General features: G+C 44.6%; 1 protein-coding gene across 1 annotated transcript in view; it reads right to left on the bottom strand.

Moving 5' to 3' along the window:
• Nucleotides 1-6542: 6542 nt before the first annotated feature.
• Nucleotides 6543-24456, bottom strand: part of prmt3 (protein arginine methyltransferase 3) — a 49636-nt gene continuing 31722 nt past the window's right edge. Inside the window, exons 13-16 of the mRNA XM_056412625.1 lie at nt 23949-24035; nt 14776-14826; nt 13946-14033; nt 6543-6826 (exon numbers count right to left, since the gene is read on the bottom strand). Of these exons, the coding sequence (XP_056268600.1) occupies nt 6717-6826; nt 13946-14033; nt 14776-14826; nt 23949-24035 (336 nt within the window). The 3' untranslated portion in view covers nt 6543-6716. The remainder of the gene's footprint in view (nt 6827-13945; nt 14034-14775; nt 14827-23948; nt 24036-24456) is intronic.

Below are 24456 nucleotides of genomic sequence, written 5' to 3'. Positions count from 1 at the left end.
TTTGTTCCTGCAGCATGTTCTGGCTCTGGCTGCTCTATAGTTTCAGTTTACAGTCTACCGGGTGTGTTGGTGTGTGTGTGTGTTGTGTGTCTGTGTGTGTTGGATGGAGGGAGGAGGGTGGGGTGGGGGCTTTTCTGCAAGATTCTTTAATTTTACGCCCCATTTCCCCCCTCATGTCATTCAGCCACACACATCCACAGATTTTATGGGCAATACACAAGCTGCTGCGGGTCTCTCTGCGGCTCCGCTCTCCCCCCGGCAGGCATGCACGATCACCGGCGTTACAGCAGTGAGCGGACCCGGGGCGGTGGAAATTACAAATGACTCCCTGAAATTGTCGCTGTGACGGGGGGCGGGAAACAGACCGGAAAGGCATCCAGGTTGTAACAAAAGAAAAAAAATTAAAAAGTGGCGTGTGGGTTTACAAAAAAAACAAACAAAAACATCTTGATTGATTAATGCTTAATTGTTTTGAGAAGAAAAAATAAATAACTACACCTGGTTGTTATCGCTTATCCTTAAATGGAGAATAAATATCCGGAAACGTGTTGCAAAATGCAACATTTGTTCCCAGCTAAGACTTTAAAAAAACATCTGAATGCAGATAGTTTTTTTAAAAACAGGCTGTTTTGGTAACATAATCTCGTGGGGAAAAGAAAAAAGTTTTAAATGTTGAGCCGCAACTGCATTTCAGCACCACGGAGAGCTCAAGAACCGCAACGTGCCAAACTGCTAAATAAAGAAGGAAGACAAAAGAATGTCATATTAACATGAAATCAGCTCAGAACAAATCCATTAAAGAGATGAAACTCTATGGGGGAAAAGCACTGAAAGTGTTTTGGGACACTTACCATTATGTTGTTGTTGCAGGTGTCTGCTGGCAGGATGGAAACAGCTGTGAGGAGACGCAGAGAGGACTGAAGGCTGGACTGGTTGTCGCCGCGCAAAAGCACCAAGTGCAAAGCTCTTCTATAGCTCCGTGGGAAAGACGGGAGTTTGCGTCAATGCAGCGCAAGGTGCCCTTCGCGTGACATTTTCTTGATAATAGGAGTTTGATAAATCATTGGCCTCGGATTCGGATTTTTAAAGGGACAACCTGAGCCAAGACGACGGGGGCGCGTGTTGTGCGTGGATCGTGTGCGTTGCGGTTACGCACGGCATGCGTGAGCGCTGGACTAGCTGATTAATACACTTGTCTCTGGGGATGTGTGCAGGATACTTTACGCACACACACACGTACGCGGACGCGTCCCACGCGAGTACGCATGCACAGCTCGTTTCGGATAAAAAAATTCCATGGTTTGAGTTTTTATTGGAGAAGATCTAATGCATCAGGGTGCATGCATGCGTCTAAATAATGTTTGCACTGTGCTGCTGAGTCGGGTTTCTCTGGTACAGTAACGATTACAGTAGCCACTCATGGGAAAGAGGCATTTGCAGTGCACACCATTCTTTGGTTGCATGCAGGAAACATTTTTATTTTTTTATTTTTTACCTTTTAGACATACAACATGTATCAAATAAAGTATGAAAGCAAAGGGTGCTTTCGTTGGAAACGTGTTTATTCAAGTTTTAATACATCAAAGAATTATTAATTATTATTTGTAAATATTATTATATATATGATTTATTATAATATATATACAGACAATAAATATGCGTAAACCGATTCACGTTTTTAGAAGTAAAATAGACGTTTAAAAGACAATGTGCTTTAAATGGTGTGAACTATACATATTACTTTTACACTTGGAGGGTTTTACGCACGTCGGGCACGCGCTCCAGGCTCCTTACGTCCCTTTCTTTGTGCGTCACCCGATAGGAGCATTGATCAAGTTATTAAAAAAATAAAAAATAAGGGTGGGCGAGGTCTTTATGAAGCTACTCATTTGTTAAAGTCTTACGCAAGAGACAAGGCCTCTTTCTTTTTTTCTTCTTTTTTTCTATAATCACGTGTCAGGGCAAACCAGTGGAGCTGGACTGGAAGCAGTGTGACAGCGGTAGAAGAAGAAGAAGAAGAAGAAGAAGAAGAAGAAGAAGAAGAAGAAGAAGAAGAAAAAAGGTGCCATAGATTCTAAAACACTGCATTGCGCATATACCATCCTGCACGTCTCCCCCTTTGAACGGATATGAAAGTCCTGAGTGTGATTTGCCCAAATACTACAGAAGACGCCTCGCGACCTCGCTTGTCTCATCAATTAAGGAACACTTTAAATACGGTCGTTAAAAACCGTCACGCGGCCTCGGCGAGGAAGACCGTCACACATGCTATAGTGCACCCAGAGTTTATCGACCAAACACACACACACAAGCACACACAAGCCTGCATAAAACACACACACACACACACACACACATGGGAAGGGAAATATATTTAGTATCCAGTGTTTCATCCCCCCCCCCCCCCCTCTATTACAGCAACGTTACAATATTTGTTTTAATGCGAAATCTCCACGGCCGTCTCTGATTGGCTGAGTCAACATAATGGACGCCAATCTCAGACCTGACAGTCCAATTATAGGCTCGTTAGTTGCTTAGCAACCACGTTGTTTCGCTAGCTAATTTTACACAGGGCAAAGCAAACAAATACCAAAAAATAATTTGTGGAATGTCTCGATTTTTGTAATAATGTTTTACCATTGGATTATGTTCTTGGTGTTTTCATATTTATTATCTAAAATAATGCCACACTGACATTAAACAGCACATTAAATAACGATACCATTTAAAAAACGTCTCTAACATATGGTTAGCTGTATTTATTATTTTTAGTAAACAAAATAAAAAAATAACGTTCAACTTAAATAACATTACTATAGGCTCATCTTTCATTCAAATACTCATTGCATTTTTCTACAGGCTCATTGAAATAAAGTGGCCAATGCAGCAGTGGGCTGCTACTGGATACCTGTTTTTGTTTTGTTTTTTTAACTGCGCGGATTTTACGACAGCCCATGGCGGTTTGAGGCAGTCCCCCCGTGGGACCAGCTGTGGTTACACCGGGACACGAGAGTCCCCTGCGGGGCCGTCGGTCACCCACTCCGCGCCGCCGCGCTCCCTCCGCCTGTAAATCTCCCTCCGCGCCAGATAAGAGTGTGACGCGGGAGTATTAGCCGCCGCCTTGAGTTTAATTACATTGTCAACAGAGAATAATTGTAATTGATTTCTGCTCGTCTTCAATAGTCCCCTGAACACGCGCGCCTGCGCACGCACGCGCGCACACACATGGACGTCTCGTTTAGCTTATCATGAGGATTGGAAGTGTTTGGAAGCAACAGAACATGGTTTAGCAGAGCTTTGCGCACGTGCAGCCAAACAAAGCTCACGTGTCGGGCTCTGCAGCGGAAAGTCCAAATAAAAAATAAAAAGCTTTACTGGTGTCTCGATTTTAGTTTTCCCATTTTTAATATTTGATTTATTTGTATGTGCACGGAGACTTAAGCTCTGATCAGGAAGCTGAAATAATGTGGAGGGGTTTCTCCTCGTGCTCGTTATTTACACGAGCTCAGGTAATTAATTGATCATGCACTGCCTGTCACCGACTGATAAGAAGCCGCATCCATCTGAAGCACAGTGAGGAGGTCACCCAGGGGCCCCTCATCATCATCATCATCATCACTCCTGGCTGATGGGGCCTCACACTTTTAGTTTATTTTGTTTTAAACAAGAATATGAAGCAAGTTCCTGTTGTTGAAAAAAAAAAATATTCACAAAAAATGTAGTATAAGCTCATATGTTCCACCCCGAAGATCATAAACAAAGTGTGAAAAACAGAAAGAAGAAATCTATATATTTAGACTTTTTATAGAATAATAAATGTCTATATGTGAATAAACAAAAATCGACTATTCATGAAAATAGACAAAAAGATAGTCTTTCACTAAGGGCCTCAGGAAATGGAGGGCTGCCTGTTAGACAATAAACATAAATGGCATCTGCTGAACAAGGGCAGCTTCTTAAAAGCACTTTAAAAAGCTTAAAAACACCACATCAAAATAAACGTTGCAACATTTCTCATGACATAAGAGAACAGAGTTCCTGTAAGACGTCGCCCTATTTGTTCTCAGACCAGACTACTCGTATAACAGCAGAGAGGACACGGGAGCTGTGGACATACATCACAGGAGGCGACTGTAAAATCACCAATAAGACAGTCAGCCCATCTCCTCCTCCTCCTCCTCCTCACAGGATTCATCATCTCAGACAGAGGAGGAAGAACTAAAGAAAAAAACCTTTAATTGTCACCCGAGCTGCTTGATGAAGGATGTAAAGAGGCTTCAGTCGGCCCTTTTAAAACTTAAAAGTTATCTCGCATGATCCCAGTAAACTCATGGAAGACGGACGACGTCTCACGCAGCTCAAAGTAGGACGATATGGAGGGACATTAAGAGGAATACTGCACACAATCACTATAACTGGAGAGCTGCCAGCCAGTTCCTTTAATAATATTTTTATTTTTCTGTTGTTGGGACATTTTGATCAGATGAGCGTCGAGGTGCATGATGAACGTGATCTGAACCACGAGGTAAAGGTGTTTTTTGTATTTTCTTTAATTTAATGAGAAAATTGGGCTCACCGTGGAATTAAAAGGACTTTTAGACATCTAGGGCACATTATGTGGCATATATATATATTAGGGCTGTCAATCGATAATAATAAAAAACCTAATTAATCGCACATTTTGAAATTCATTAATCGCGATTAAAAGTTTGTTTTTCTTCTAAAGACTAAATCTTCTAAATGAACGAGTAATCACTTCAGACAGCATGTATTTTAGACACTTGTTTAATTGTATTCTTTTTTAAAGACAAAACTTCACACAGAGCTGTGTTTTCAAAGAGGCTCCGACCGATAAAGTGCCAGCGAGGTATTTAATATCGTGGATGATAAATTGTTTCTTCAGTGAAACATCAGATTAGTAAACAAAGGTGTATTTGAGACCCCATTGGTCCTGTCATCTTTAACATTCAACAACAGCAGAACAAGTGGCCTGGTAAACTGACAAATATGTAATGTTAACCCTCTGGAGTCTGGGCTCATGTTCTCGATATTACAACAACAACAAAATTCACCTTTTAAAGTCTTTTGCATATGACACATCCCAGTGTTTCCCCCACTATTCTATCAGGGTGAGGCCCCGCCCCCCTGACATGTTCTCTATAGCGCCAGATTACAGCAGAAGTAATGTAAGGTTCTTTTCTTCAAGACGTCTTTGTTATTTTATTCAACTAAACGTCTGTTATTGATCGTCTCTACAGCAGCATGTCATTCTGTCTCGACGTGTCGGTCACTCTTCTCGGCTCTCCGTCCCGCGCGCCGCAGAGCTCCATGCCGGCGCGTCTGCGCGCGCATCGGGCGGAGCAAAGAAAAAAGTCACCTGCACCTTCCGCCCCGCGTCACCGACACGTCGCCCTCTGCTTCTCTGTGAATATCGAGGAGCAGACGGGAGGAAGGAGGCGGACTGCCGCGGTTTGACACTCAGAGGAGTGCAACAACTTCAACGCACACCGGAAGTAAACAAAGTTGCGTTAATCGCGGCCAAATTAATCGCATAGATTAACACGTTAACGCTGACAGCCCTAACATATATACATAAAAATATATATATATATGTAATAATATATGTATTATATATACTATATCTAATAATATCTAATAACAGTATACTACATAAACATTGGGTGACATATAATATATGAATTATAATATATCATGTCTAATAAAAAATAATAATACTGTAGCGACCCTGTGAAGTGGCTGTCAATCACAGTGTGGCACCGTGCATGCTTGTCGAGGGGGCGTGCCTGTGATTGGCGGAGTAGAGGGGAGGCGGGGTTAACCTGTCGGAAAACGGGAGTTAAGGGTGGTTGACGGGAAGCGTTGTTGTTGACGTTCGAGCTGCTGAGCTGAGAGGAGCACGCCAGTGGCGTCCCTAGGCTAAAATTAGCCCTGAATGTTAATAAAAAAAATAAAAAATAAAGATTTGGCACACAAGTGGTTATCACCTCCAGGTCGCACGTGACGTCATTCACCCATAACAGCGGAGTCAGACTGGCAGCAGGCGCACGTAACAGCAAGCTCCGCGCACCCAGGTGAGCACACTCACTAGAAAAACTCACTAGCACCCCCCCCCCCCAAATTAATGCTTCAAATATTAATCATTATTTCTAACCTTGTCAATGTCTTGACTATATTTTCTATTCAATTTTCAATTCATTTGATAAATAAAAGTGAGTTTTCATGGAAGACACGAAATTGTCTGGATGACCCCAAACTTTTGAACGGTAGTGTATATATATATATATATATTAGCAAGAAAAGATGCGGTTGTGTTCGGTACAGATTGTAAAACCCACAGAGGTAAATTAATGATTTGTGGTATTGGGCGTTTTAGATTAAATTAACTGCATTTCAACAAAGTGCTTGACATTATAATGGGACTGCCTTTGAAACAAGGAGTACATGTAACTTACACATCTATAATTGATTGTTTTCAGGTTGATTCATGTTCAATTACGCTTCATTCAAACAGTCAGAAGAACAGAGTTTAAAATTTCTTTTTTAATTCTTTATTACAAGGCACAGAAATAATCCTAACATTCCAAACATCAAAATCAAGCGTTGAACTTCCTTCTGTCTCGAGAACACAGGACAGGTCCATTAAAAAGCGGGGTATGTTTCCTGGATGTTTTATTTCACCCATGCGACGGGGGTCGTTATTGCAGGTTGTAGGTATGCTTCCCGTCTGGGAGGTCAAAGGTGACCCACAGTGCGCGGGGGTCCTTCTTGTTCTTACACACGCTGATCTTTCCTTGGAGCTCCTCCCCTGAAGAAAGGATAAATACCAACATCAGTGCACAGTTTCCTCCACGGTGGATACGGGAGAGCCCGCCCTCCTCTGTGTGAGAAGGTGTGATGATGAAACATGAAACTCATCAGTCATCTCAGCTTCTGTGTCTACTTGTTCACTCAACTTCCAGCTAGAGGTCGTCACCGCTTTCCCTGTAAGGTCAAAGGTCACGTAGAGTTCAATCTCACGCCAAAGTTCAGCGCCCGCGCGACAGGAAGTGACTCTCCACACCAGCAGGTGGCGGATATACAAGATGCTGTTCATGTGCCCTCTGGTCTCAAGTCACTGGCTCCTTTTCTTAGCCAATCAGAGCGATGTCCTTCACTGACAGGTGTATATATATAAATAATACATACATATATATATATACATATATATATATATATATATACATATATATAAATATATATATATGTATATATATATAAATATATATGTATATACATATATATATATACATATATATATATATCCATACATATATATAAATAATGGGTTAAACGAGTGAAACATTGGGGACTATTTTCACCTGGGAATGAAGACATATGCTGTGTGAATGAGTATTTAAGGTGGCAATATATATAGTTTTCTATATACATGTTACTTGATATTTATAGTGGGATGGACTCCCAAATAAACTTACTGATAGCTGTTTTTCTCTCCTTGGAAACAGTTACATTTGTCTTGTGATGCAGAGAAAGGTCAAGTAAATAAAACTGTTATTCATTTGATTTCCGTCTGATAACCAACCTCCTCGGTATATACAGTATGTATATATCATGAGCGTAACGTCTTCCCTTTTATATCAGACTCTTCAAAACAAAAAACGAAAAAAACAAGGCAAACAAGCTTGTTCAGCAGTTTCATAACAAAAGAGAAAATGAATAACTGCTCATGAAAAAAAAAAATGATCTGTTCGCGACGCCCTGCGGCAGTGCAGCGCTGCTGAGCCCGGGCCTCTGCAGCACCGGCTCACGCTCACCGGCGCTTCTAGAAATGATGAAGAGCGTGAAGAAAATGTGGTTTAATGTATGTTAATAAGCGAGATGGGGCGCGAGGGGAGGGTGCAGATGCGCGGAAACCTCCAGATGGCGGCGAGAGAGGAAGCGCATCTACAGGAGGACGCGCGAGCATAAGGGGAGGCCGGGAAGAGGACGCTGATGATTGTGACGCGTAATCACTCTGATTAACTTCACGTTTGACTGCTGGAGGTAAATGAATGTTTACCCACACGGCAAACAAGCCCCCTCTCTCCATCGCTGTAGTTTAGGGGAGGAGAGGAAATGCTGACTGTGGCGCTTTCTCCGCCGAAGCGTTTCGCCATCGCTGCTGTCGCGTATCGCTCGTTACCATGCCAACGTGGCTGTCACCCGAGTCTTTTGCCGCTGGCGGCGCTCGCGCCGCGGGTAGCCTCAGCCCAAACCAGAGTGTAACAAATGAGCAAGGAGGTGAAACACAACAGATCTTGGGTGCTGAACATAACGTCCTTGGAGGTGCCACAAACTGACAAAAGACCGTCAATCTTTCTCAAATATTATGACAGCGCTGCACAGCATTTAAAGGGAACTAGAAACCCATCCACACACACACCGTACGACAAACACTCTCTCTGTACTTTAGTAAAAAAAAATATCTTGGGCATGGATGATAATATTAGAGAGGACGAGAATACCAGCTTCAAGGCTCCATGATTTAGTCCTCATTCTGGACTTTGGAAGTTTAGAGGGACCCAAATATCTCCGGCTGGGATGTGCCTCAAAGAAAGGAGAATAAGGAAAACATCACAGTGAATCCTGAAGCACGCAGTTGAGTGTAAAGATGATCAAGAGGCGAGGAGCTCTTCTTCTTCAGGTCGGAAACCCCCCAAAAAAATCTATTTCTCTTCCACTGAGGAAAAGCACAACACAAACGATTTGAGAATGCTGGGGGACATATCATGCTCACTTATATTCTTGTCATTTGGGTTTCTTCAAGAACACATTCACGTTCCTTAATAGAGAAACAAAGTAATTCTGTCTCTCAATAAACCAGTATTCACTGTGTTTGAAACACCTTATTTTAGCGTCCGTCTCTTTAACCCTTGTGTTGCCTTCGGGTCAATTTGACCCGATTCAATGTTTCACACGCCCTTCGGTCAATATGATATTCAATGTTTCAACCCTTTCCTCCCTTTTATATTTTATATTTACTTTTCCTTACCCTTGATATGAATATGACTGCTAAAAGCTATTAAAATAAATTATTAGAATTAATATTAAAGTTTGTTTTGTGAGGTGAGTGATTTACTTTTGTGTTTGAAAGAAAGAACGAAGAACATTGATTAAACATTGAATCGGGTCAAATTGACCCGAAGGCGACAGGAGGGTTAAATATTGAATCGAGTCAAAATGACCCGAAGGCAACACAAGGGTTAAGCCTGACAAATCCTGTTAAATCTTATGTTTTCTGATCCCATAATTTTGTTTTTACTAGGTTATCATATTTAAAAGTGTGTAGATACTCCAGACAGTCAAATATATGTGCACAAGCGCTGAAAATAAAGTGTCTTGAGTCCTGATTGATTTCTGTATAATTCTTGTATAACCAGCCAAACACGTTCTGAGCCTCGACCGGACGCGAATGACAGAAATGTTGCCGGTAAAAGACGCCGCCGCCTGACCTCCACGACCCGACTGCAAGAGAAAAGGTCACGTGCACTGGTGATGTCAAGGACGCCCCAACAAAAACTAACAATATTTCATGTAGAAGACACAAGGAGGCTTCGCACTAGCTACAGCAACGGAGCCTAGGAGGTGGTTGGAAGTTGGAAAAAATAAGGCTGATAAAAAGGTTAAAGGAATAATTGCTTGACCTTTGAAAAAAGAAAAGAGGTTTGGGACCAAAGACGTTTACCCTCACAGTCGCTTCACAGAGCAAAACTGTCCGACTGTCTCACAGCAACGTGTCGTCTGCTCAGACTGCGGCAGCTCGGCTGTAATCAGTCAGACCAAACTCCCCGCGGAGGAGGCTTCAGTAAACCGGCCACTCGGATGCCGGAGAGAGAGAGAGAGAGAGAGAGAGAGTTAACCATGTGTGGAAATGAGCCGGGGAACGGAGCCGGGCCGCGATGTCGTACATCAACATGCCAGTGTCATTAGGCACAGCCGGGCCGGCAGAAAAACAGCCCAACGCGGACTCTGCCCCCTGAAATTACACGAGGAATACACGGCTCGCATTAGTGGTTCATTTAAACTGTTGCCAGCTACATTTTCACCATTTACCTCACGCTCCGACGGCATGCGCAGCTCAAGTGTGGCCCCGGCTGATGCACTTCAATCCTGACCGATTCATTCAACGGAATCATCCCAGTTTCTCTAATGTGTTTTTGCCGTCACGAGGCGGCATGGAGGCGTGTTAACATCAGACGCAGTTCCTTCAAGACGCTCTCTGGGACCCTCTCTGGTATCAAAAGCATTCGGGTGAGACACTGCAGCGCCGGCACTGCAGCGACAGTGTCGGCCACATTTCTTTGACATCCCTCCCTCTTTTTTTTTTTTACACTTTTCACACGTCTCAGGCCTTTCGTGTTCGGTGCAGGGCTGAGGAAGCAGAGCCGATTTGGGGCGCCGTGTCCCGGGCGCCGGTGTGCTGATTTACAGCTGAAGGTTCTGAAGGTTGGCTCGGCCGATGGGAGCGAGCCTGGACCGGTGAGGGCGGGGAGACGAGGAGATCTAGAACAGCTCCGGCACCGCTCGGGTCGGAGGCGGCGACCCACGAAAGTGGGCGGGAACAAGAAAAAAAAAGAAGAAAAAAACACCCCTTTGTCCAATGAGAGTCCTGATGGGAACAAACGCCCCGTGATGAATCACCGCGGACACAGTCGGCATTAAAAAAAAAGAACCGCTGGATGTTTATGCCCCGGCCCTCACTGCAGCCGGTCATCAACGCTGAATTTGTGTCTCAGTCAACACGGGATGAGAGGTCACTGTGTGCGTGTGTGTGTGTGTGAGAGAAAGAGTTTTGTGATCTTCAAGGTGACTTTAGAAGTGTTCTCTTACAGCCAGAGGGGAGTTTAGTATAGAAGCATTCAAGTATTGTGAATGTGAGTGTGTAGGAACAGTGTGTGTGTGTGTGTGTGTGTGTGTTGTAAAGTACATCATAGGAGTCTAGCAACCGGAATGATGTTAAAAACCCAATATCTGGTTTACGGCCCCTCACTCTCTCACCTCGTACTCTTCCTCCTTCGTCTCGTTCTTCCTATGAACTTGTCCTCCTCTTGCTCGGCTCACATACGAAGCACGCACTGAGCGGACTGTCTCCAGACTCGACGTCGGTTTAAGCCTCGACTTGGTCGTGTCCCTCGGCTAATGCCGCCCCCCCCCCCCGAGAGCCCAGACGCTCCGCTGACTGTAAGATGAGGCACACGGGTCAAAGAGACGGAGGAGAAATCCGTTTTAAATTGTGTGTGCGTGTTGCACGAGTCTGTAAGACGGCGTATGCAGGGGACCGAAGCCGATGGCAGCGATCATCGGGTCGGCGGTGGAGCGCGGCGAGACAGTCCACCAAAGGCCGAGCGGCAGTTTAGTGTTTCCAGTCCACCTGACCCGAATATCTCAGGGAACCGTCGGGGATCACGAGCGGCCAGAATACCTGCAAAGCCCCGGGTCAGGGACAGAATATAGAATCGAGGTCTCTGAACAAGTACTGGGGGAATGAACGCCCTTCTTCCCTTGGTGTCATGGTGACGCCGTGTAACACGTTGGGCCAACATCACCCACGAGGGAGGTGGGCGGGGCTTCAGCCGTGTTCCTCTGCTGTGCATTGGGACCGTGAAGGCCGCAGCATACGATTCCCTTTCATTTCCATCACGCCATCCAGTGGCCCCTCGAGGCCCGCATGCATCAGCGTTCATTCGGTCCCTCCGCTCCACCGCCAGTGAAACGGGGGGGAAGGGAGCGCGGCGTGCTGCGCCAGCGACAACCAAATGAAAATCCGCGTCTCTACTTCTTCTGCGTTCACTCGCGGTCGGCTCTCACGCTCGACCGCGTTTATCTGACCCGGTGGAGCGAGGAGCCGGCGAGGAGCGCCGTCAGAAGGCTGTCGGCTGTTTCTTATCGCCAGCGGCCGAGCGCGGATCGGGCGCCGCCGGACATCGAGCGCCTCCGCTGGCCATTTGTTAACGTGCACTCCATCTAATATCTGGTCAGCAAGTGGACAGCCGCTCCCCGGGATCATCCATCTCCACATCTGCAGACACATCTGCGATTCCCATTATGATAACGGCCACGAGCGAACAGCAGCAATGCACACAGTCTCTCACAACATATATATATATATAATACAATATATATATAATATATATATATATAATATATATATAGAATATATATATATTATATATATATATATATTCCATTATCCATACTGTTTATCCTCATTAGGGTCGCTGGAGCCGATCCCAGCTGACATAGGGCGAAGGCAGGGTACACCCTGGACAGGTCGCCAGTATATATATATAAATAATATATATATATATATATATATATACACCATGACTAAGCATGTTGGTAACACAGAGAAAGTGATCATTATACACGGTTGCCGCGTCATTACATCAGTACCAATGACAACAGTGTTTTGTCCGGTTTCTAGTTTATGACCTTTGACCTTTTCTGATCTAAAAACCACTGAGACTGGTCCTGCCACAAAGGCTCCGACACACACAGGAAGTGATGCATTGATGAGGAGAAAAGGTTTCCGAGGTGAAAAGTCAGGACGAGATCCAGATGTGACTTTTTATTTCGCCTCCTAGTTATTGCGTCTGTTTGTTGTACTTCCTAAACGGTAAATGCTTAAAGCAAAGTGTAACAGTAAGACAAGTTGAGAAGACTCTGTGACGTCAGTTAAATAGTCGTAATGTGTTAGCCTCCATGAGTTAGAAGTCCTTCAAGAACGAGTGAAACCCGTTTCATGCTTCTCGCGGGTGATATTGCGCAACCGCGGACGTCCAGAAAAAGGGAGGTTCGTTAGCTTTTGTTCGCAATGAGCATCGAACAACCCGACGTTTACGGTGACCACGGCACCCGTTATGAGCGTGAAATAGGTTTGATGATGTGGCAGCAAAACCTCAGTGTATAAAATTAAATTGTATTAATATTGGTAAGTGGAATAAAGCAATTCCTCCTTTTAACCCTCCTGTCGCCCGATTAAATATTTAACCCTCCTGTCGCCTTCGGGTCATTTTGACCCGATTCAATGTTTCACCCTCCTGTTACCTTTATATTTACTAACATATTTTACCCTTTGGGTTCAATTTGACCCCAGCAATAAAAACCTCCAGAAAATTATTAGAATTAATATTGTTTTCCAAGTTTAAGTGTGAGGCACTTTATGTTTGTTTGTTGACTACCGAAAGAACACCGACATTAAACATTGAATGGGGTCAAATTAATCCTAAGGCGACACAAGGGTTAAAAGTAACAGTGTGCTAGACATCGACTGGAGAACTTTATTAGATGCTTCACGATAGTATGTCACTATCGTAAAAAGGTTTGGGTTTTTTGTTGATTGGATTTGTCGGGTCGTACTTGTCATGTTGGCAAAGCCACAGCTAACAACTATTTGTTTACTACAGTAAAAAAAAAGTTTCCACTTTCACTTATTTGACGACGTTTTCACTCCAGAGCAACAACAAAATTGACACGTGCTCCGTCGTGTTACGTCAAAGAACATCCCCACTGCTGCGCGTCACGGCAGAAATAATGACATCTGCTGACGCGTCGATTCCACTCATGTTTCACTGGCCAGTTACAAAGCGGCGCTGTGGTGGCGCGTCATGACTCAGCGGCCTGCAACCGCGCTATCAGATGAAGCTTTACACGCCGTCTCTTGATGGCCGAGTGCGATTCGTTTTTGATCCATCGCTGTCTTCGCGGGTGACAGATAACGGGTGTCAGCCGGCCCCGACGACATCTCCACCGCAGACGGATTACCTGTCCGCGGCTCGCCACGACACGCCGCCACGGAGGCAAATGAAACCACGAGAGAAAATAGACCCGGGCGACGCTGAACCTCGTGGAAACACCCGGCGGAACTTAAGCACGCGAGTGTCATCACCTGCTTGGACGTTGAAAGGCTTCTCCAGGAGGAAGACCGTCTGCTTCCAGTGCGTCTTTGTGACCCGGGGACTCGTGGAGAACATCACCTGGTCATACGGGAAGAGAAAAAGAGAAAAAGAGCATAAACATCACAAACTGGTGCTCCTTACAGCAACTAAACAACTTTGAACATACATTATATTTCGTGAAATTATAATCATAAAACAAATACAAAAGTAATGAGCCGATATGGGGAAACCATGCTATTCACACGCACGTGGTTTTATGAGAGTCCTTGCGCTCTAGTCATGGTAAAAAAGCAATAAAGTTGAAATCAATTAACCTTGAAACGTCTCAAAACACAAGTGTTACATTCTCGAAAGCTTACTCGAGGTTCTGTACGAGTGTTTGGATTCAAATAAAGCTGCGCAAGGACTTGGAACCTTCTATTTCATTCTTTCTATGGGGGTCAAACCACTCCGAAACTGAAACATTTACAGCCGAGTCGGCATTACGAAGGAAGCCTAATTGCACTGTGCTTCACACCATGTTACGTTGCTCCAGCCTCAGCTGCTGGTGGAGTTGGACATTTAGCGGACCGTCCACAGCGAGCAGTTTGAGTCTCAGGTCCAAGAGGAAGTGCAATCGGGAGGCATCTCTACGCTGCTCACAGAGCTCGGCAGTCGGCCGTTCCAACTGGCCGGCTCGGCTGGGTAAGTGCTTATATCAGCAGTCGGCTAGGACGCCCGTCGATTGCCAGCGGGCGCCTCGGGGGCGGGGGAACAAGCCAAAGCGTGAACATAATTGAGTTTCCGTTAAATGACTCGGCCGCCGCCGCCGCCCGCTTACCTTGTTGCCGCAGCCTTTGTCAAAGAAAATGTCAAAGTAGCCGACAAGTGCCTGCAATGAAATACGAGGGGCGTGTTAGAATGTGACAGAGCCATAAACCCCTGGATTTGTTTTGACGACGCTGCAGCCCCGAGAGAGGCGGGAGTCGGAAACAAAGTCTCAGGGCTTTCAATGAGCAAAAACAATGAATGAGTTGAGGGACGAGGCAGTAAAACCACACTGGGAACACATATTCAAATATTAACAGCTATCTTTACAGTACTTACCTAGCTTCGAGGAGGACAATGACTGAGATGAGTTTGCTTGCCATGCGTACCATGTCATTGTGTGTGTGTGTGTGTGTGTGTGTGGTCTGGCAACTGTCTGGGCTTCCCTGTTACAACCAACCAAGTGGGCTTCTCCTTGAGGCCGAGTCAACAACAGCTCCCATGTGCTCCCGCTCAACCTCATCGGGGAGACTTGTCATCGGACAAAGGAAAAAATAAATGGTGTCGCCGCCTCCAACGACACCGAGGCAATTTTGCTGACGATAAAAAAAAAAGAAAAGAAGAGAATTCCAGCTTTTTACATTAAAATTAGCAACGGGGGCTATTTCGGTGACAGCAAAGTGAAAACACTCAGCGCAGAGGAGGAAAGGGTACACAACAAATGAACCGGAAGGTGTGTGTTCATCTGAATAATGCCCACTAAGGGGAAAAAGGAAATTAGACCGCTACAAATATGTGCTCCCAGGGACACCATTGTTATGGAGATGGTAGTTTGGCAAACCAAAAGAAGAAACAACTAGCCAGTTGTTTTCCCCCCCGATATCGGGGTTCCCATTTCACAAAAGGCCCCCATGGAAACGTAGTCCGTTTTTAAAAACACACTCTGTGCTGATGTGGATTTACAGAGCTATAAACACAACGAAGAAAAAAAATTCACACAAAGTGAAGGGAGAGTCCCGGGTCCAGAGTGCCTGTAGGTGACCGCTGTCAGATATGTGGAGGTAAAAAACCCACCCCCCAGGTTTGTTTTCCTCCCACACACCCCCCTCACCCCCACCGGAGGAAGAGAGAGGCAGTCTATCAATCTCAGGAGCGCACTTGTAGTGGCAATGATGCAGAACTAATAGCTTTTAATCCTGACGCAGCTGACAACTTGGAGGCCAGCTCCCTGAGACAAAGAAGAGCCGAATCAATGGAAGAGGGAGGGGGGGGGGGGGCACAGAGAGAGACACGGATAGGAAAACAGAGGGACAGAAGAGAGGAAAGAAGAGCGGTAGAGACAGGAAAACAAACAGACAGGACGTCGGAAAGGAGGGAAGGAACAGGAAAAGGGAAAGAGTCTGATATAATGTGAAAGCTTGGAGAAAAATTTACATAGGTGTTTTTTCTTTTTCTTTTCACAGCTTCTGTAAAAGCCTCCCAAATAGTATTAAAATCATTTCTGTAAAGTACAAAAAACTGTCCAAGAGCGATGATTTTTCTCATAATGCATCTTCTACACACATGCAGACACACACACACACACACACATGCAGACTCAGATTATCCGGATGGCGTCGTAAAGCCGTGTCCAACACACTCCGCCGACACACAGAGGCTTCAATCAACCTTTATCGACTCAGACAGGCAGGGGCGGAACGCTAGCTCACAACTAAACCGCCACGAAAAGAAGTGGATAAAAGAGCATGTCAACCCCGACGCAATTATGGCTTTTAATGAACGGAGACGCTCGTACCGAGGTAATTAGGAAATTAGCCGTAATTACTCGGCAGGCAGAGCTGGAGTCACCCCTTCCGAGCCGGGGAGGCAGAGATCATCCTCGACGCGCCTCGCCGGTGACGACGCCTCGTAAGCGAGATTGATTGTCACTTCGGCGTCTGTGCAACGTTCACACTGCAGCGAGACGGGCAATTTAAAATTTAGGCCACCGAGTGAAACTTGCAAAGAACAACAAAAAAAGAAAAAGAAAAAGACGGGAGAAGAAGTAATGCAACTGCCTGATGTATAAAACACGAAAGATGTGGAAGTGTCAGCAATAAGCAATAAAGACCTTGATGACGGACTGGACCGAGCCGATAGCTGATCACCGGCTTTTAATGCTCTCCGATTTAAACGGGCCTGAAGGAAAAAGAGTTTTTCAAACTTCTCGGGGCCCTTTGATGGAACTCAGTGATAGCTTCAAGACAGACAGTAAAACGGGCATATCAAGATTAAAACTTCCACTCCAGATGCAATCTAAAAACAGCAGAAGGGGCTTCAAGCTGCAGCCGTCTTCACTTGGTACGATTTAAAAAACACCTTTTTAAAAACACTATGTCATGCCCTATGTTGTTTCTGACTTTTGGTTAATTGCTAAGAAGAGAGGCGAATGACGAGGAATCTCCCTTTGTTCTTCCTGTGGGTGTTTTTATGGGAATGTGGATCTTTCAGAGCAATTTGAGGGGGGGTGGGGGGGTCTAGACAACAGCACTTTCACATTACACAACGTCATTTGATTTTAAACCCAAACACATGTTTCCGGTTATCGTCCTGCGCGAGAGTTATCAGAATAATTTACATTTAAAACACAGTCCGACTCCTCACAGACTTACGCTACCGTTCATAAGTTTGGGGTCATTTAGAAATGTAATTTTTCAAAGAAAAGCAGTTTTTTTCAAGGGAAATAACATTAAATTAATCATAAATACACTCTCTACATTGTTAATGTGGTAAATGACTATTCAAGGTGGAAGTGTCTGGTTTCTAATGAAATATCTCGATAGGTGTATAGAGGCCCATTTCCATCAACTATCACTCCAGTGTTCTAATGGTACATTGTGTTTGCTAATCGCCTTAGAAGACTAATATCTGATTAGAAAACCCTTGTGCAATTATGTTAGCACAGCTGAAAACAGTTATGCTGGTGATATAAGCTATACAACTGGCCTTCCTTTGAGCTTGAAGTTATTAATCATTATTTCTAACCTTGTCAATGTCTTGACTATATTTTCTTTTCAATTTTCAATTCATTTGATAAATAAAAGTGAGTTTTCATGGAAGACACGAAATTGTCTGGATGACCCCAAACTTTTGAACGGTAGTGTATGTTCAAAATGTATGTTCCATTTAATTTATGATCATTTTAACAATTCCGTTGAGTTGTATCTGAGAACTCTTTGCAATCCCCTGACAGAGCATAAGGGAGGGAGGTGTAAAGAGGCGAGAGAGACAAACAGAGAGTGCAAGAAGGAAAAGAGAAGGTAAACTTAAGACACACACACACACACACACACACACACACACACACTCAGAATGAGCGCTTTTCATTTTCATCAGCGCTTAGCCTTGGGCCCCGGCTGTCTGTGATAAGTGATGGCAGTGGGCTTCCTGACGGCCCACGGAGGAAGGAGGCTCCGCAACACTGGAGCTCTCCGGCCCCCATTCTCTGGGAAGAGCGGGGATGGGAAGAGGGGGAGGGGGGGGGATTAATAATTATCATCATGGATAACACCAACAGGGGAGCAATTCATCATCGCTCCCGTTTCGCCCGGCTGTGTGTCAGCGAGCTGCGTGGCCCGGCCAGATACTATTATACGACGTAGGGGGCGTGGGGGAAGGGGGTTAAGGGGAGGGAAAGGGAGGGAGGGGGGGAAAGGGAGGGCTAATGCGCTTTTGATGGGGTTTATCCAGGCGTGGAGGCTTCCAGCACGACCACCTCACGGGCGGGTTTGGTGTGAATCCCCCCCCCCTCCAACATCTCCTCTCAGCCTCTCCACCCGACTGCTGCCACTCCAGGGAGGTGGAGCACGGATCGGACACGGACGCAGCGCACCTCCAGTCGGCGTTCCTTACTCTTGAACACACGAAAACAACTGAACCGTGTCGGTCCGGATTCACGCCGACTGTGGTCAGCTGAGCTTTGCTCACATTTTTCCCGGGAACAAAAGCAACGGACACAGTGGAGGAGGAAGTGGGCGTTTCGTTCCCCCACTTTATGACGAGTGGTCATATTAACTTGTTTTCTGTTCTAGAGACATTTCCTCACGTTGGAGGATAGGGTGATAATGAAATATGTTTTTCTTTAGTTGAGATGTTGCCGTTCTTGCCGAGATGCGTGTTTAGACACGCGTTTAGTCCTGTGCTTCTTCTGTGATGGACCTGTGACTGCATTTGATTTGCTCGAAAGGTGCTATGTAAATAAAACTTGATCGATCGATTGACGATCTTAGGCTGCAGTTCAACTAGTGGCCACTTGGCTCCTAAAAAGAATGTCAACATCATATTTGGAAACTCCTGCTAGCAGTACTGTGGTGGTGCGTTCCTGCGGGTCGCTGGATTAGTGGACAGTTAAGTTACCACGTCACCAACCACAAGCTGGATAACAGAAAACAAGGAGGTGAAAGAATCTCCATAGGACGGCTTTTAAAAACAAATAAAAATGTATGAATGCCGCAGAACCAAAAACCTGGCATCGACATTACCCACAATGCAATTTAACTGCAGACAGCTTGGTAGCACCTCTAGCACCTTGTTAATGTTACTGAGGGAAAACTAATTTCAAACAAATCCGCACCACCATTCAATACATTTCAGGAACTAGTGCTCACTTTTACTCAAAGTGTAAACCGACTGAAGCCCAAAATCAGCGCATTTCCCCCTCCGGCTTCTAGGACGTTGACATAAATCAGGATGTAGAACATTTGTAGAGAGTCGACTGGAAATAGCCTCCCAATCCAATTCTTATTGGCTGTCAGATGATCAGCTAACTCTGAATGTACGTACTGTTGAGAGTTAAAGAGTGGATTCCTCCCATTAACATTCTCTTCTTAATGTGCTGAAAATTGTCCTTGAAGTTGACGATGTGCCTGCCCAGACACTCCAGAAGGCCATCGACCCCCCGCCCCCTCCCCGAGACACAATTTAAATGAGATGGAAAGCAGGTTAGAGATGGATTGCAGGGACGTATTCCCGTGAAGTGCTACATAACTACAGCAGCAGCGATGAGACCGCAGCGTTAACATTTATTACAGGCAGAAACTTATTCTCTCCTGTAACACCTTCAGCATGAACAATGTTCACCCTCAACGCCGGGACGGTTCCACGGTTCAGGTGAATGGATTATGGAGCATGGGGAGAGAAAAAAAGAAGCAAAAAATAGGATTATGGGTATTGATGCCCTGAGAGAATTTCGGATCCAAGTTTTAACGAAAGTTTTAGTGCATACATACATATATATACATATGTGTATCTATATATGTGTGTTTGTGTTTATATAATATATATATATATACATACACACATATGTGGATATATACACATATATATATATTATACACATATGTATGTATACTTATGTAAGTATATATGTATACATGTATGAATAAATATATATATATACATATATATATCCTGTACCAGGCATCACGGATTGCAAAAGCAGACATGAGAGCGTACAAGAGCATGTGAGGCAAAGGGAGGCAAAGAAAGGAGGGATTTTTCTACTTTTTAGAAAGAAGAAGAAAATAAATAGAAAGATAATTTGCTGTGAGTGTGTGTGTGTGTGTGTGTGTGTGTGTGAACGGCGCAGTCGCACAGGGTTGTGCTGTTCATTTAATGCAAGGTTAGGCAGGCCGGGCTGATGAATGGACTGTCGACAGGAGAACAAAAGCAGGCGCTCCATCACAGGACGGGAGGCGCAGCAGCTCTCCCTCACCGATCCACCGGAGCACTGGTCCAGGAGCGGTTTACCCTTCACACATCCTAACCTTACCAGCTACTGAGGGGCTGCAGCCGATACTGACGACAGATCAGTATCTTTACGGCAGCCCCGCACTAACTCCCGCAGGTCAATAACCCATCTGTAAACCCTGGGAGGAGGAGCGGGCTGGACAGGCAGGAGGCGGGCATCTGCAACGTGTACGAGTGATGCCCTCGAGGAATACGGGCATTCTAAAAAGCGAGAGACACTTGGATAAAACGAGTCCGATAGCGCGACTGAATAATAACTCATGTTACGCAGCAGCATACAGTGTGTCTATGCTGCTGTGTAACTGAGGATGATTGGTGGAAATGTGAAGAAGACGGGGAAAGAGTGGCGGTGTGCCCCAAAAAACGATTACAAAAACTAAAACTATAAAATCCCACCGCCGTAGGATCCCATCTGTTTTGCTGCAGGACCCCTAACACGACTGGACTCATACCCTAGATATAGAAACTGGATGTGTTCAATTACAGAGCACAAAAGTGACAGGAAAAATGAGAGTATGTTCACAGATCCCATTAAATCCACCGGCCTTACCCTGTGAGCAAGCGGGCCAGATGATAACCACCTATTGATTATCCATTAAACCGATACGCCAGACGGTGGTGGGAACACTGCAGCACAACAAAAAGCTGCTTCCACACAATGGGCTTCTTCTACAGACGGATCACTTCTCGCGGAGAGAGGCGGTAGTGAGACTGCGCCGCGGTCGGCTGGCACTGCAGAGAGAAATGTGGCTCAGGCGCTGGGAGACGTTCAGGGGAAGTGGGTTGGGATGGCCTGGGGAAGGAAGGAGGGGGGGGGGGCTAGCATCCACACCAAATAGACTCATAAACCATCATCCATGCTTTGGTGCCTGTAGCTGACCCTCACCGAGGACACGCGTTTCAATTTAGCGTTGCGGTCGTCGGTCAAACTGAAACCGAAAAGGTTGAGCGTGTCTCACACGGGACTTCTGATTTTTGAGGGGTATAAAAAGAAAGTGTCCACTGGTTTAATAGAGTTTTGATTTCGGACAGAGACGCGTGAATATGTTGGGGGTATTTTTAATGCCCCTTAACCCTCCTGTTATCTTAGGGTCAATTTGACCCCATTCAATGTTTAACCCTCCTGTTACCTTTACATTTACTGACATATTTTACCCATGGGGTCAATTTGACCCCAGCAATTAAAACCTCCAGAAAATTATTAGAATTAATATTGTTTTCCAAGTTTAAGTGTGAGGTACTTTATGTTTGTTTGTTGACCTAAATAGCCCTTTAACCCTTGTGTTGCCTTCGGGTAAATTTGACCCGATTCAATGTTTCACCCTCCTGTTACCTTTATATTTACTAACATATTTTACCCTTGAGGTCAATATGACCCCAGCTATTAAAATCTCCAGAAAATTATTAGAATTAATATTGTTTTCCAAGTTTAAGTATGAGGTACTTTATGTTTGTTTGTTGACTTCCGAAAGAACACCGACATTAAACATTGAATCGGGTCAAATTGACCCGAAGGCGACAGGAGGGTTAAATATTGAATCGGGTCAAAATGACCCGAAGGCAACACAAGGGTTAAATATATAAAAAAGTTGATATTTCTTATATGTTTGACACAGTGAAAAACAGCCTGGGGTCAATTTGACCCGAAAGAACACCGACATTAAACATTGAATGGGGTCAAATTGACACTGCGGTAACAGGAGGGTTAAACATATGTTAAAAACTTTCCACACTTTGTTCTGTTAATTTGTGCACACGCGTTATTAATTAAAACATCAAAAGCACTCAATACGGATACGTTGTGTATTATCAGATCATACGATTAATTCATCATATTCACAGTCGTCAAGATTATATTTGTTCGATGCCGAGACAATTACTAATTAGCCGTTAAGAAAATATAGCCAGGACGAACCTAATCCAAGTGTCACAGTTTTTAAGGTAACTGGATTACTTTCAATTACGTGAGGTTTACCTCAAAGAGGAGTTTTGCGAAAATGCTGACATCAAAAGGACTAGAATCATTTCGCACATCTGTGTTGCATGATTTGAACTCGGAGCAGTACCCATATACAATTTAAATTAACCTACATGCAAACTTGTCGTGCTACGTTGGCTGAAGCAGATATTTTCAGCGGTTCACTAATTTCCTCATGACTCGTTTTTTAAATTAATAATCTCGATGAAAAAAGAAGAAAAAGTGACGTCTCTTCAAGGTCACGAGACTCCGTACTCAATACTTTTACCTCCTGGTCAACAGCTGCCTCACTCGGTTGGTTGGTTTGTGCGATCGTGCGTCTCTGGTGTTTCAAAGGGTTTGTTCAGATTCACCGACGTCACACAACAACACAAACAAACTCACCAATCGAGGCAGCTGTAGACCAACAACTCACAGTATCCTGCGAGGAACAATGACGGGTTTTCTTCAAAGGAGGCTGGTGGCTTTTAAGAGACACTGGATAGAACCGGTTCAGTCTGAGGGCATGTTAAATCAGGGGAAATATCCTAAAATATAGCGTACACTTAGACTGATATTGATTTCTTATTTTTGCTGCCCCCGGTACATTGCCGTTACTCCTGTACTGGATATGGATCAAACAAATTAAATACATTCGCCTCATACTTAAAGGTACATACATAGGATTTGACCTCTAAGAGCGGTGGGCAGTAAAGCTTCAGGGTTCACCGTCCCACTCAAGGGCACTTTGACATGCAGTGGGAGCCGGGAATCAAACTGCCACCCTTGCGATTAAAGGACGGCCCTCTTTACCGCCCCGATGGGAATCTACAGCCAAGACAAACATGTGGGTTTTTTTTAAAGACGCACCGCGACCGGTTTCGGGCTCAAGCGTGAGAGGCGGCCTGCGAATCGTGTGAGCGAGTGTGTTTTCCAGAGAATGACGGGGCAAACAGGCTGTGAACATCCACCATGTTGTATGACATGTAATTCAAAGTCACATTAAGCCTCTCTGCTCTGATTCAATCTGAAACTCTATTAAATATCACACTGACAGACATCCTCTTAAATACAGGCCCACGATCCATCACCGTGAGCTGACTGATGTCTCTGCTGGTTGTCCTGCCGTGTTCCTTTCACACCGCCTCTCTGATGAATGATAGCGGGCGGGCAAATGTTGGTTTCAGGTCATTTTTTGTGTGAAGTCCAGTGAGTCGGATTTTAATGTTTGACACTTGGACTGCATTTAAAATCGGGTTCAAAGTTGCCTAAGTGAAGACATACAAGATCTCCTGAGTGTTTCTTATGGAAATGAATATTGAGTATGACATGCTTATGAAATAGTTCACACAATTAAGTCCTTTTCGTTTCATTCTATCAGATAAATATAGTTCAAATATTATCATTTAAACATAGATTTAGCAAACTCTTTATCAACTTTACAATATGACAAATGGCACCGTGGGCGGCGCAGTCGGCAGTGACTGCATGCGTGTACTTACTGTGCATTCTGTGGTGTTTGTCATCTTCAGGCTGAAATCTGACGCAAACTCCAGCTCAGACAGACACACTTTGTTACAGTCGAACGTCTGGAGGAAAGACAGAAATAAACACAGCATATGATGCACAACTAAAAAAAGATAAATAGGGGTGACAATATGAACGGTGATCAAACAAACTATGAAGAAGAAGAAGAACGAGAAGAAGAAGAACGAGAAGAAGAAGAATGTTTTAACTCCGCGTCCATCGACATGGGACGGGTTCTGCTCCGGTTCGTGCACCACATTTCTGAACTACTCGGATAAACTATTTGTTTCACAACCCGAAAAGTTGGTTCCCAGCTGCAACTAAACTGTAAAGCGTGACGGAAAAAAAGGATGGAGGTCTTGCACGTAATAGTCTTCTACATATTCCTACCGTCAATAGTTCCGTGTTTGTTTTTTGGGATTAAAAACAAATATTGCAAAGGATTGCAGGTAATCGATGCAACCCATCGACCTTTCCAGCCAA

Source organism: Pseudoliparis swirei, chromosome 4 (assembly GCF_029220125.1).
Source record: "Pseudoliparis swirei isolate HS2019 ecotype Mariana Trench chromosome 4, NWPU_hadal_v1, whole genome shotgun sequence".
Classification (NCBI taxonomy): Eukaryota; Metazoa; Chordata; class Actinopteri; order Perciformes; family Liparidae; genus Pseudoliparis; species Pseudoliparis swirei.
Note: the sequence above shows the minus strand (reverse complement) of the source record. Positions and strands in the feature narration are given on the sequence as shown.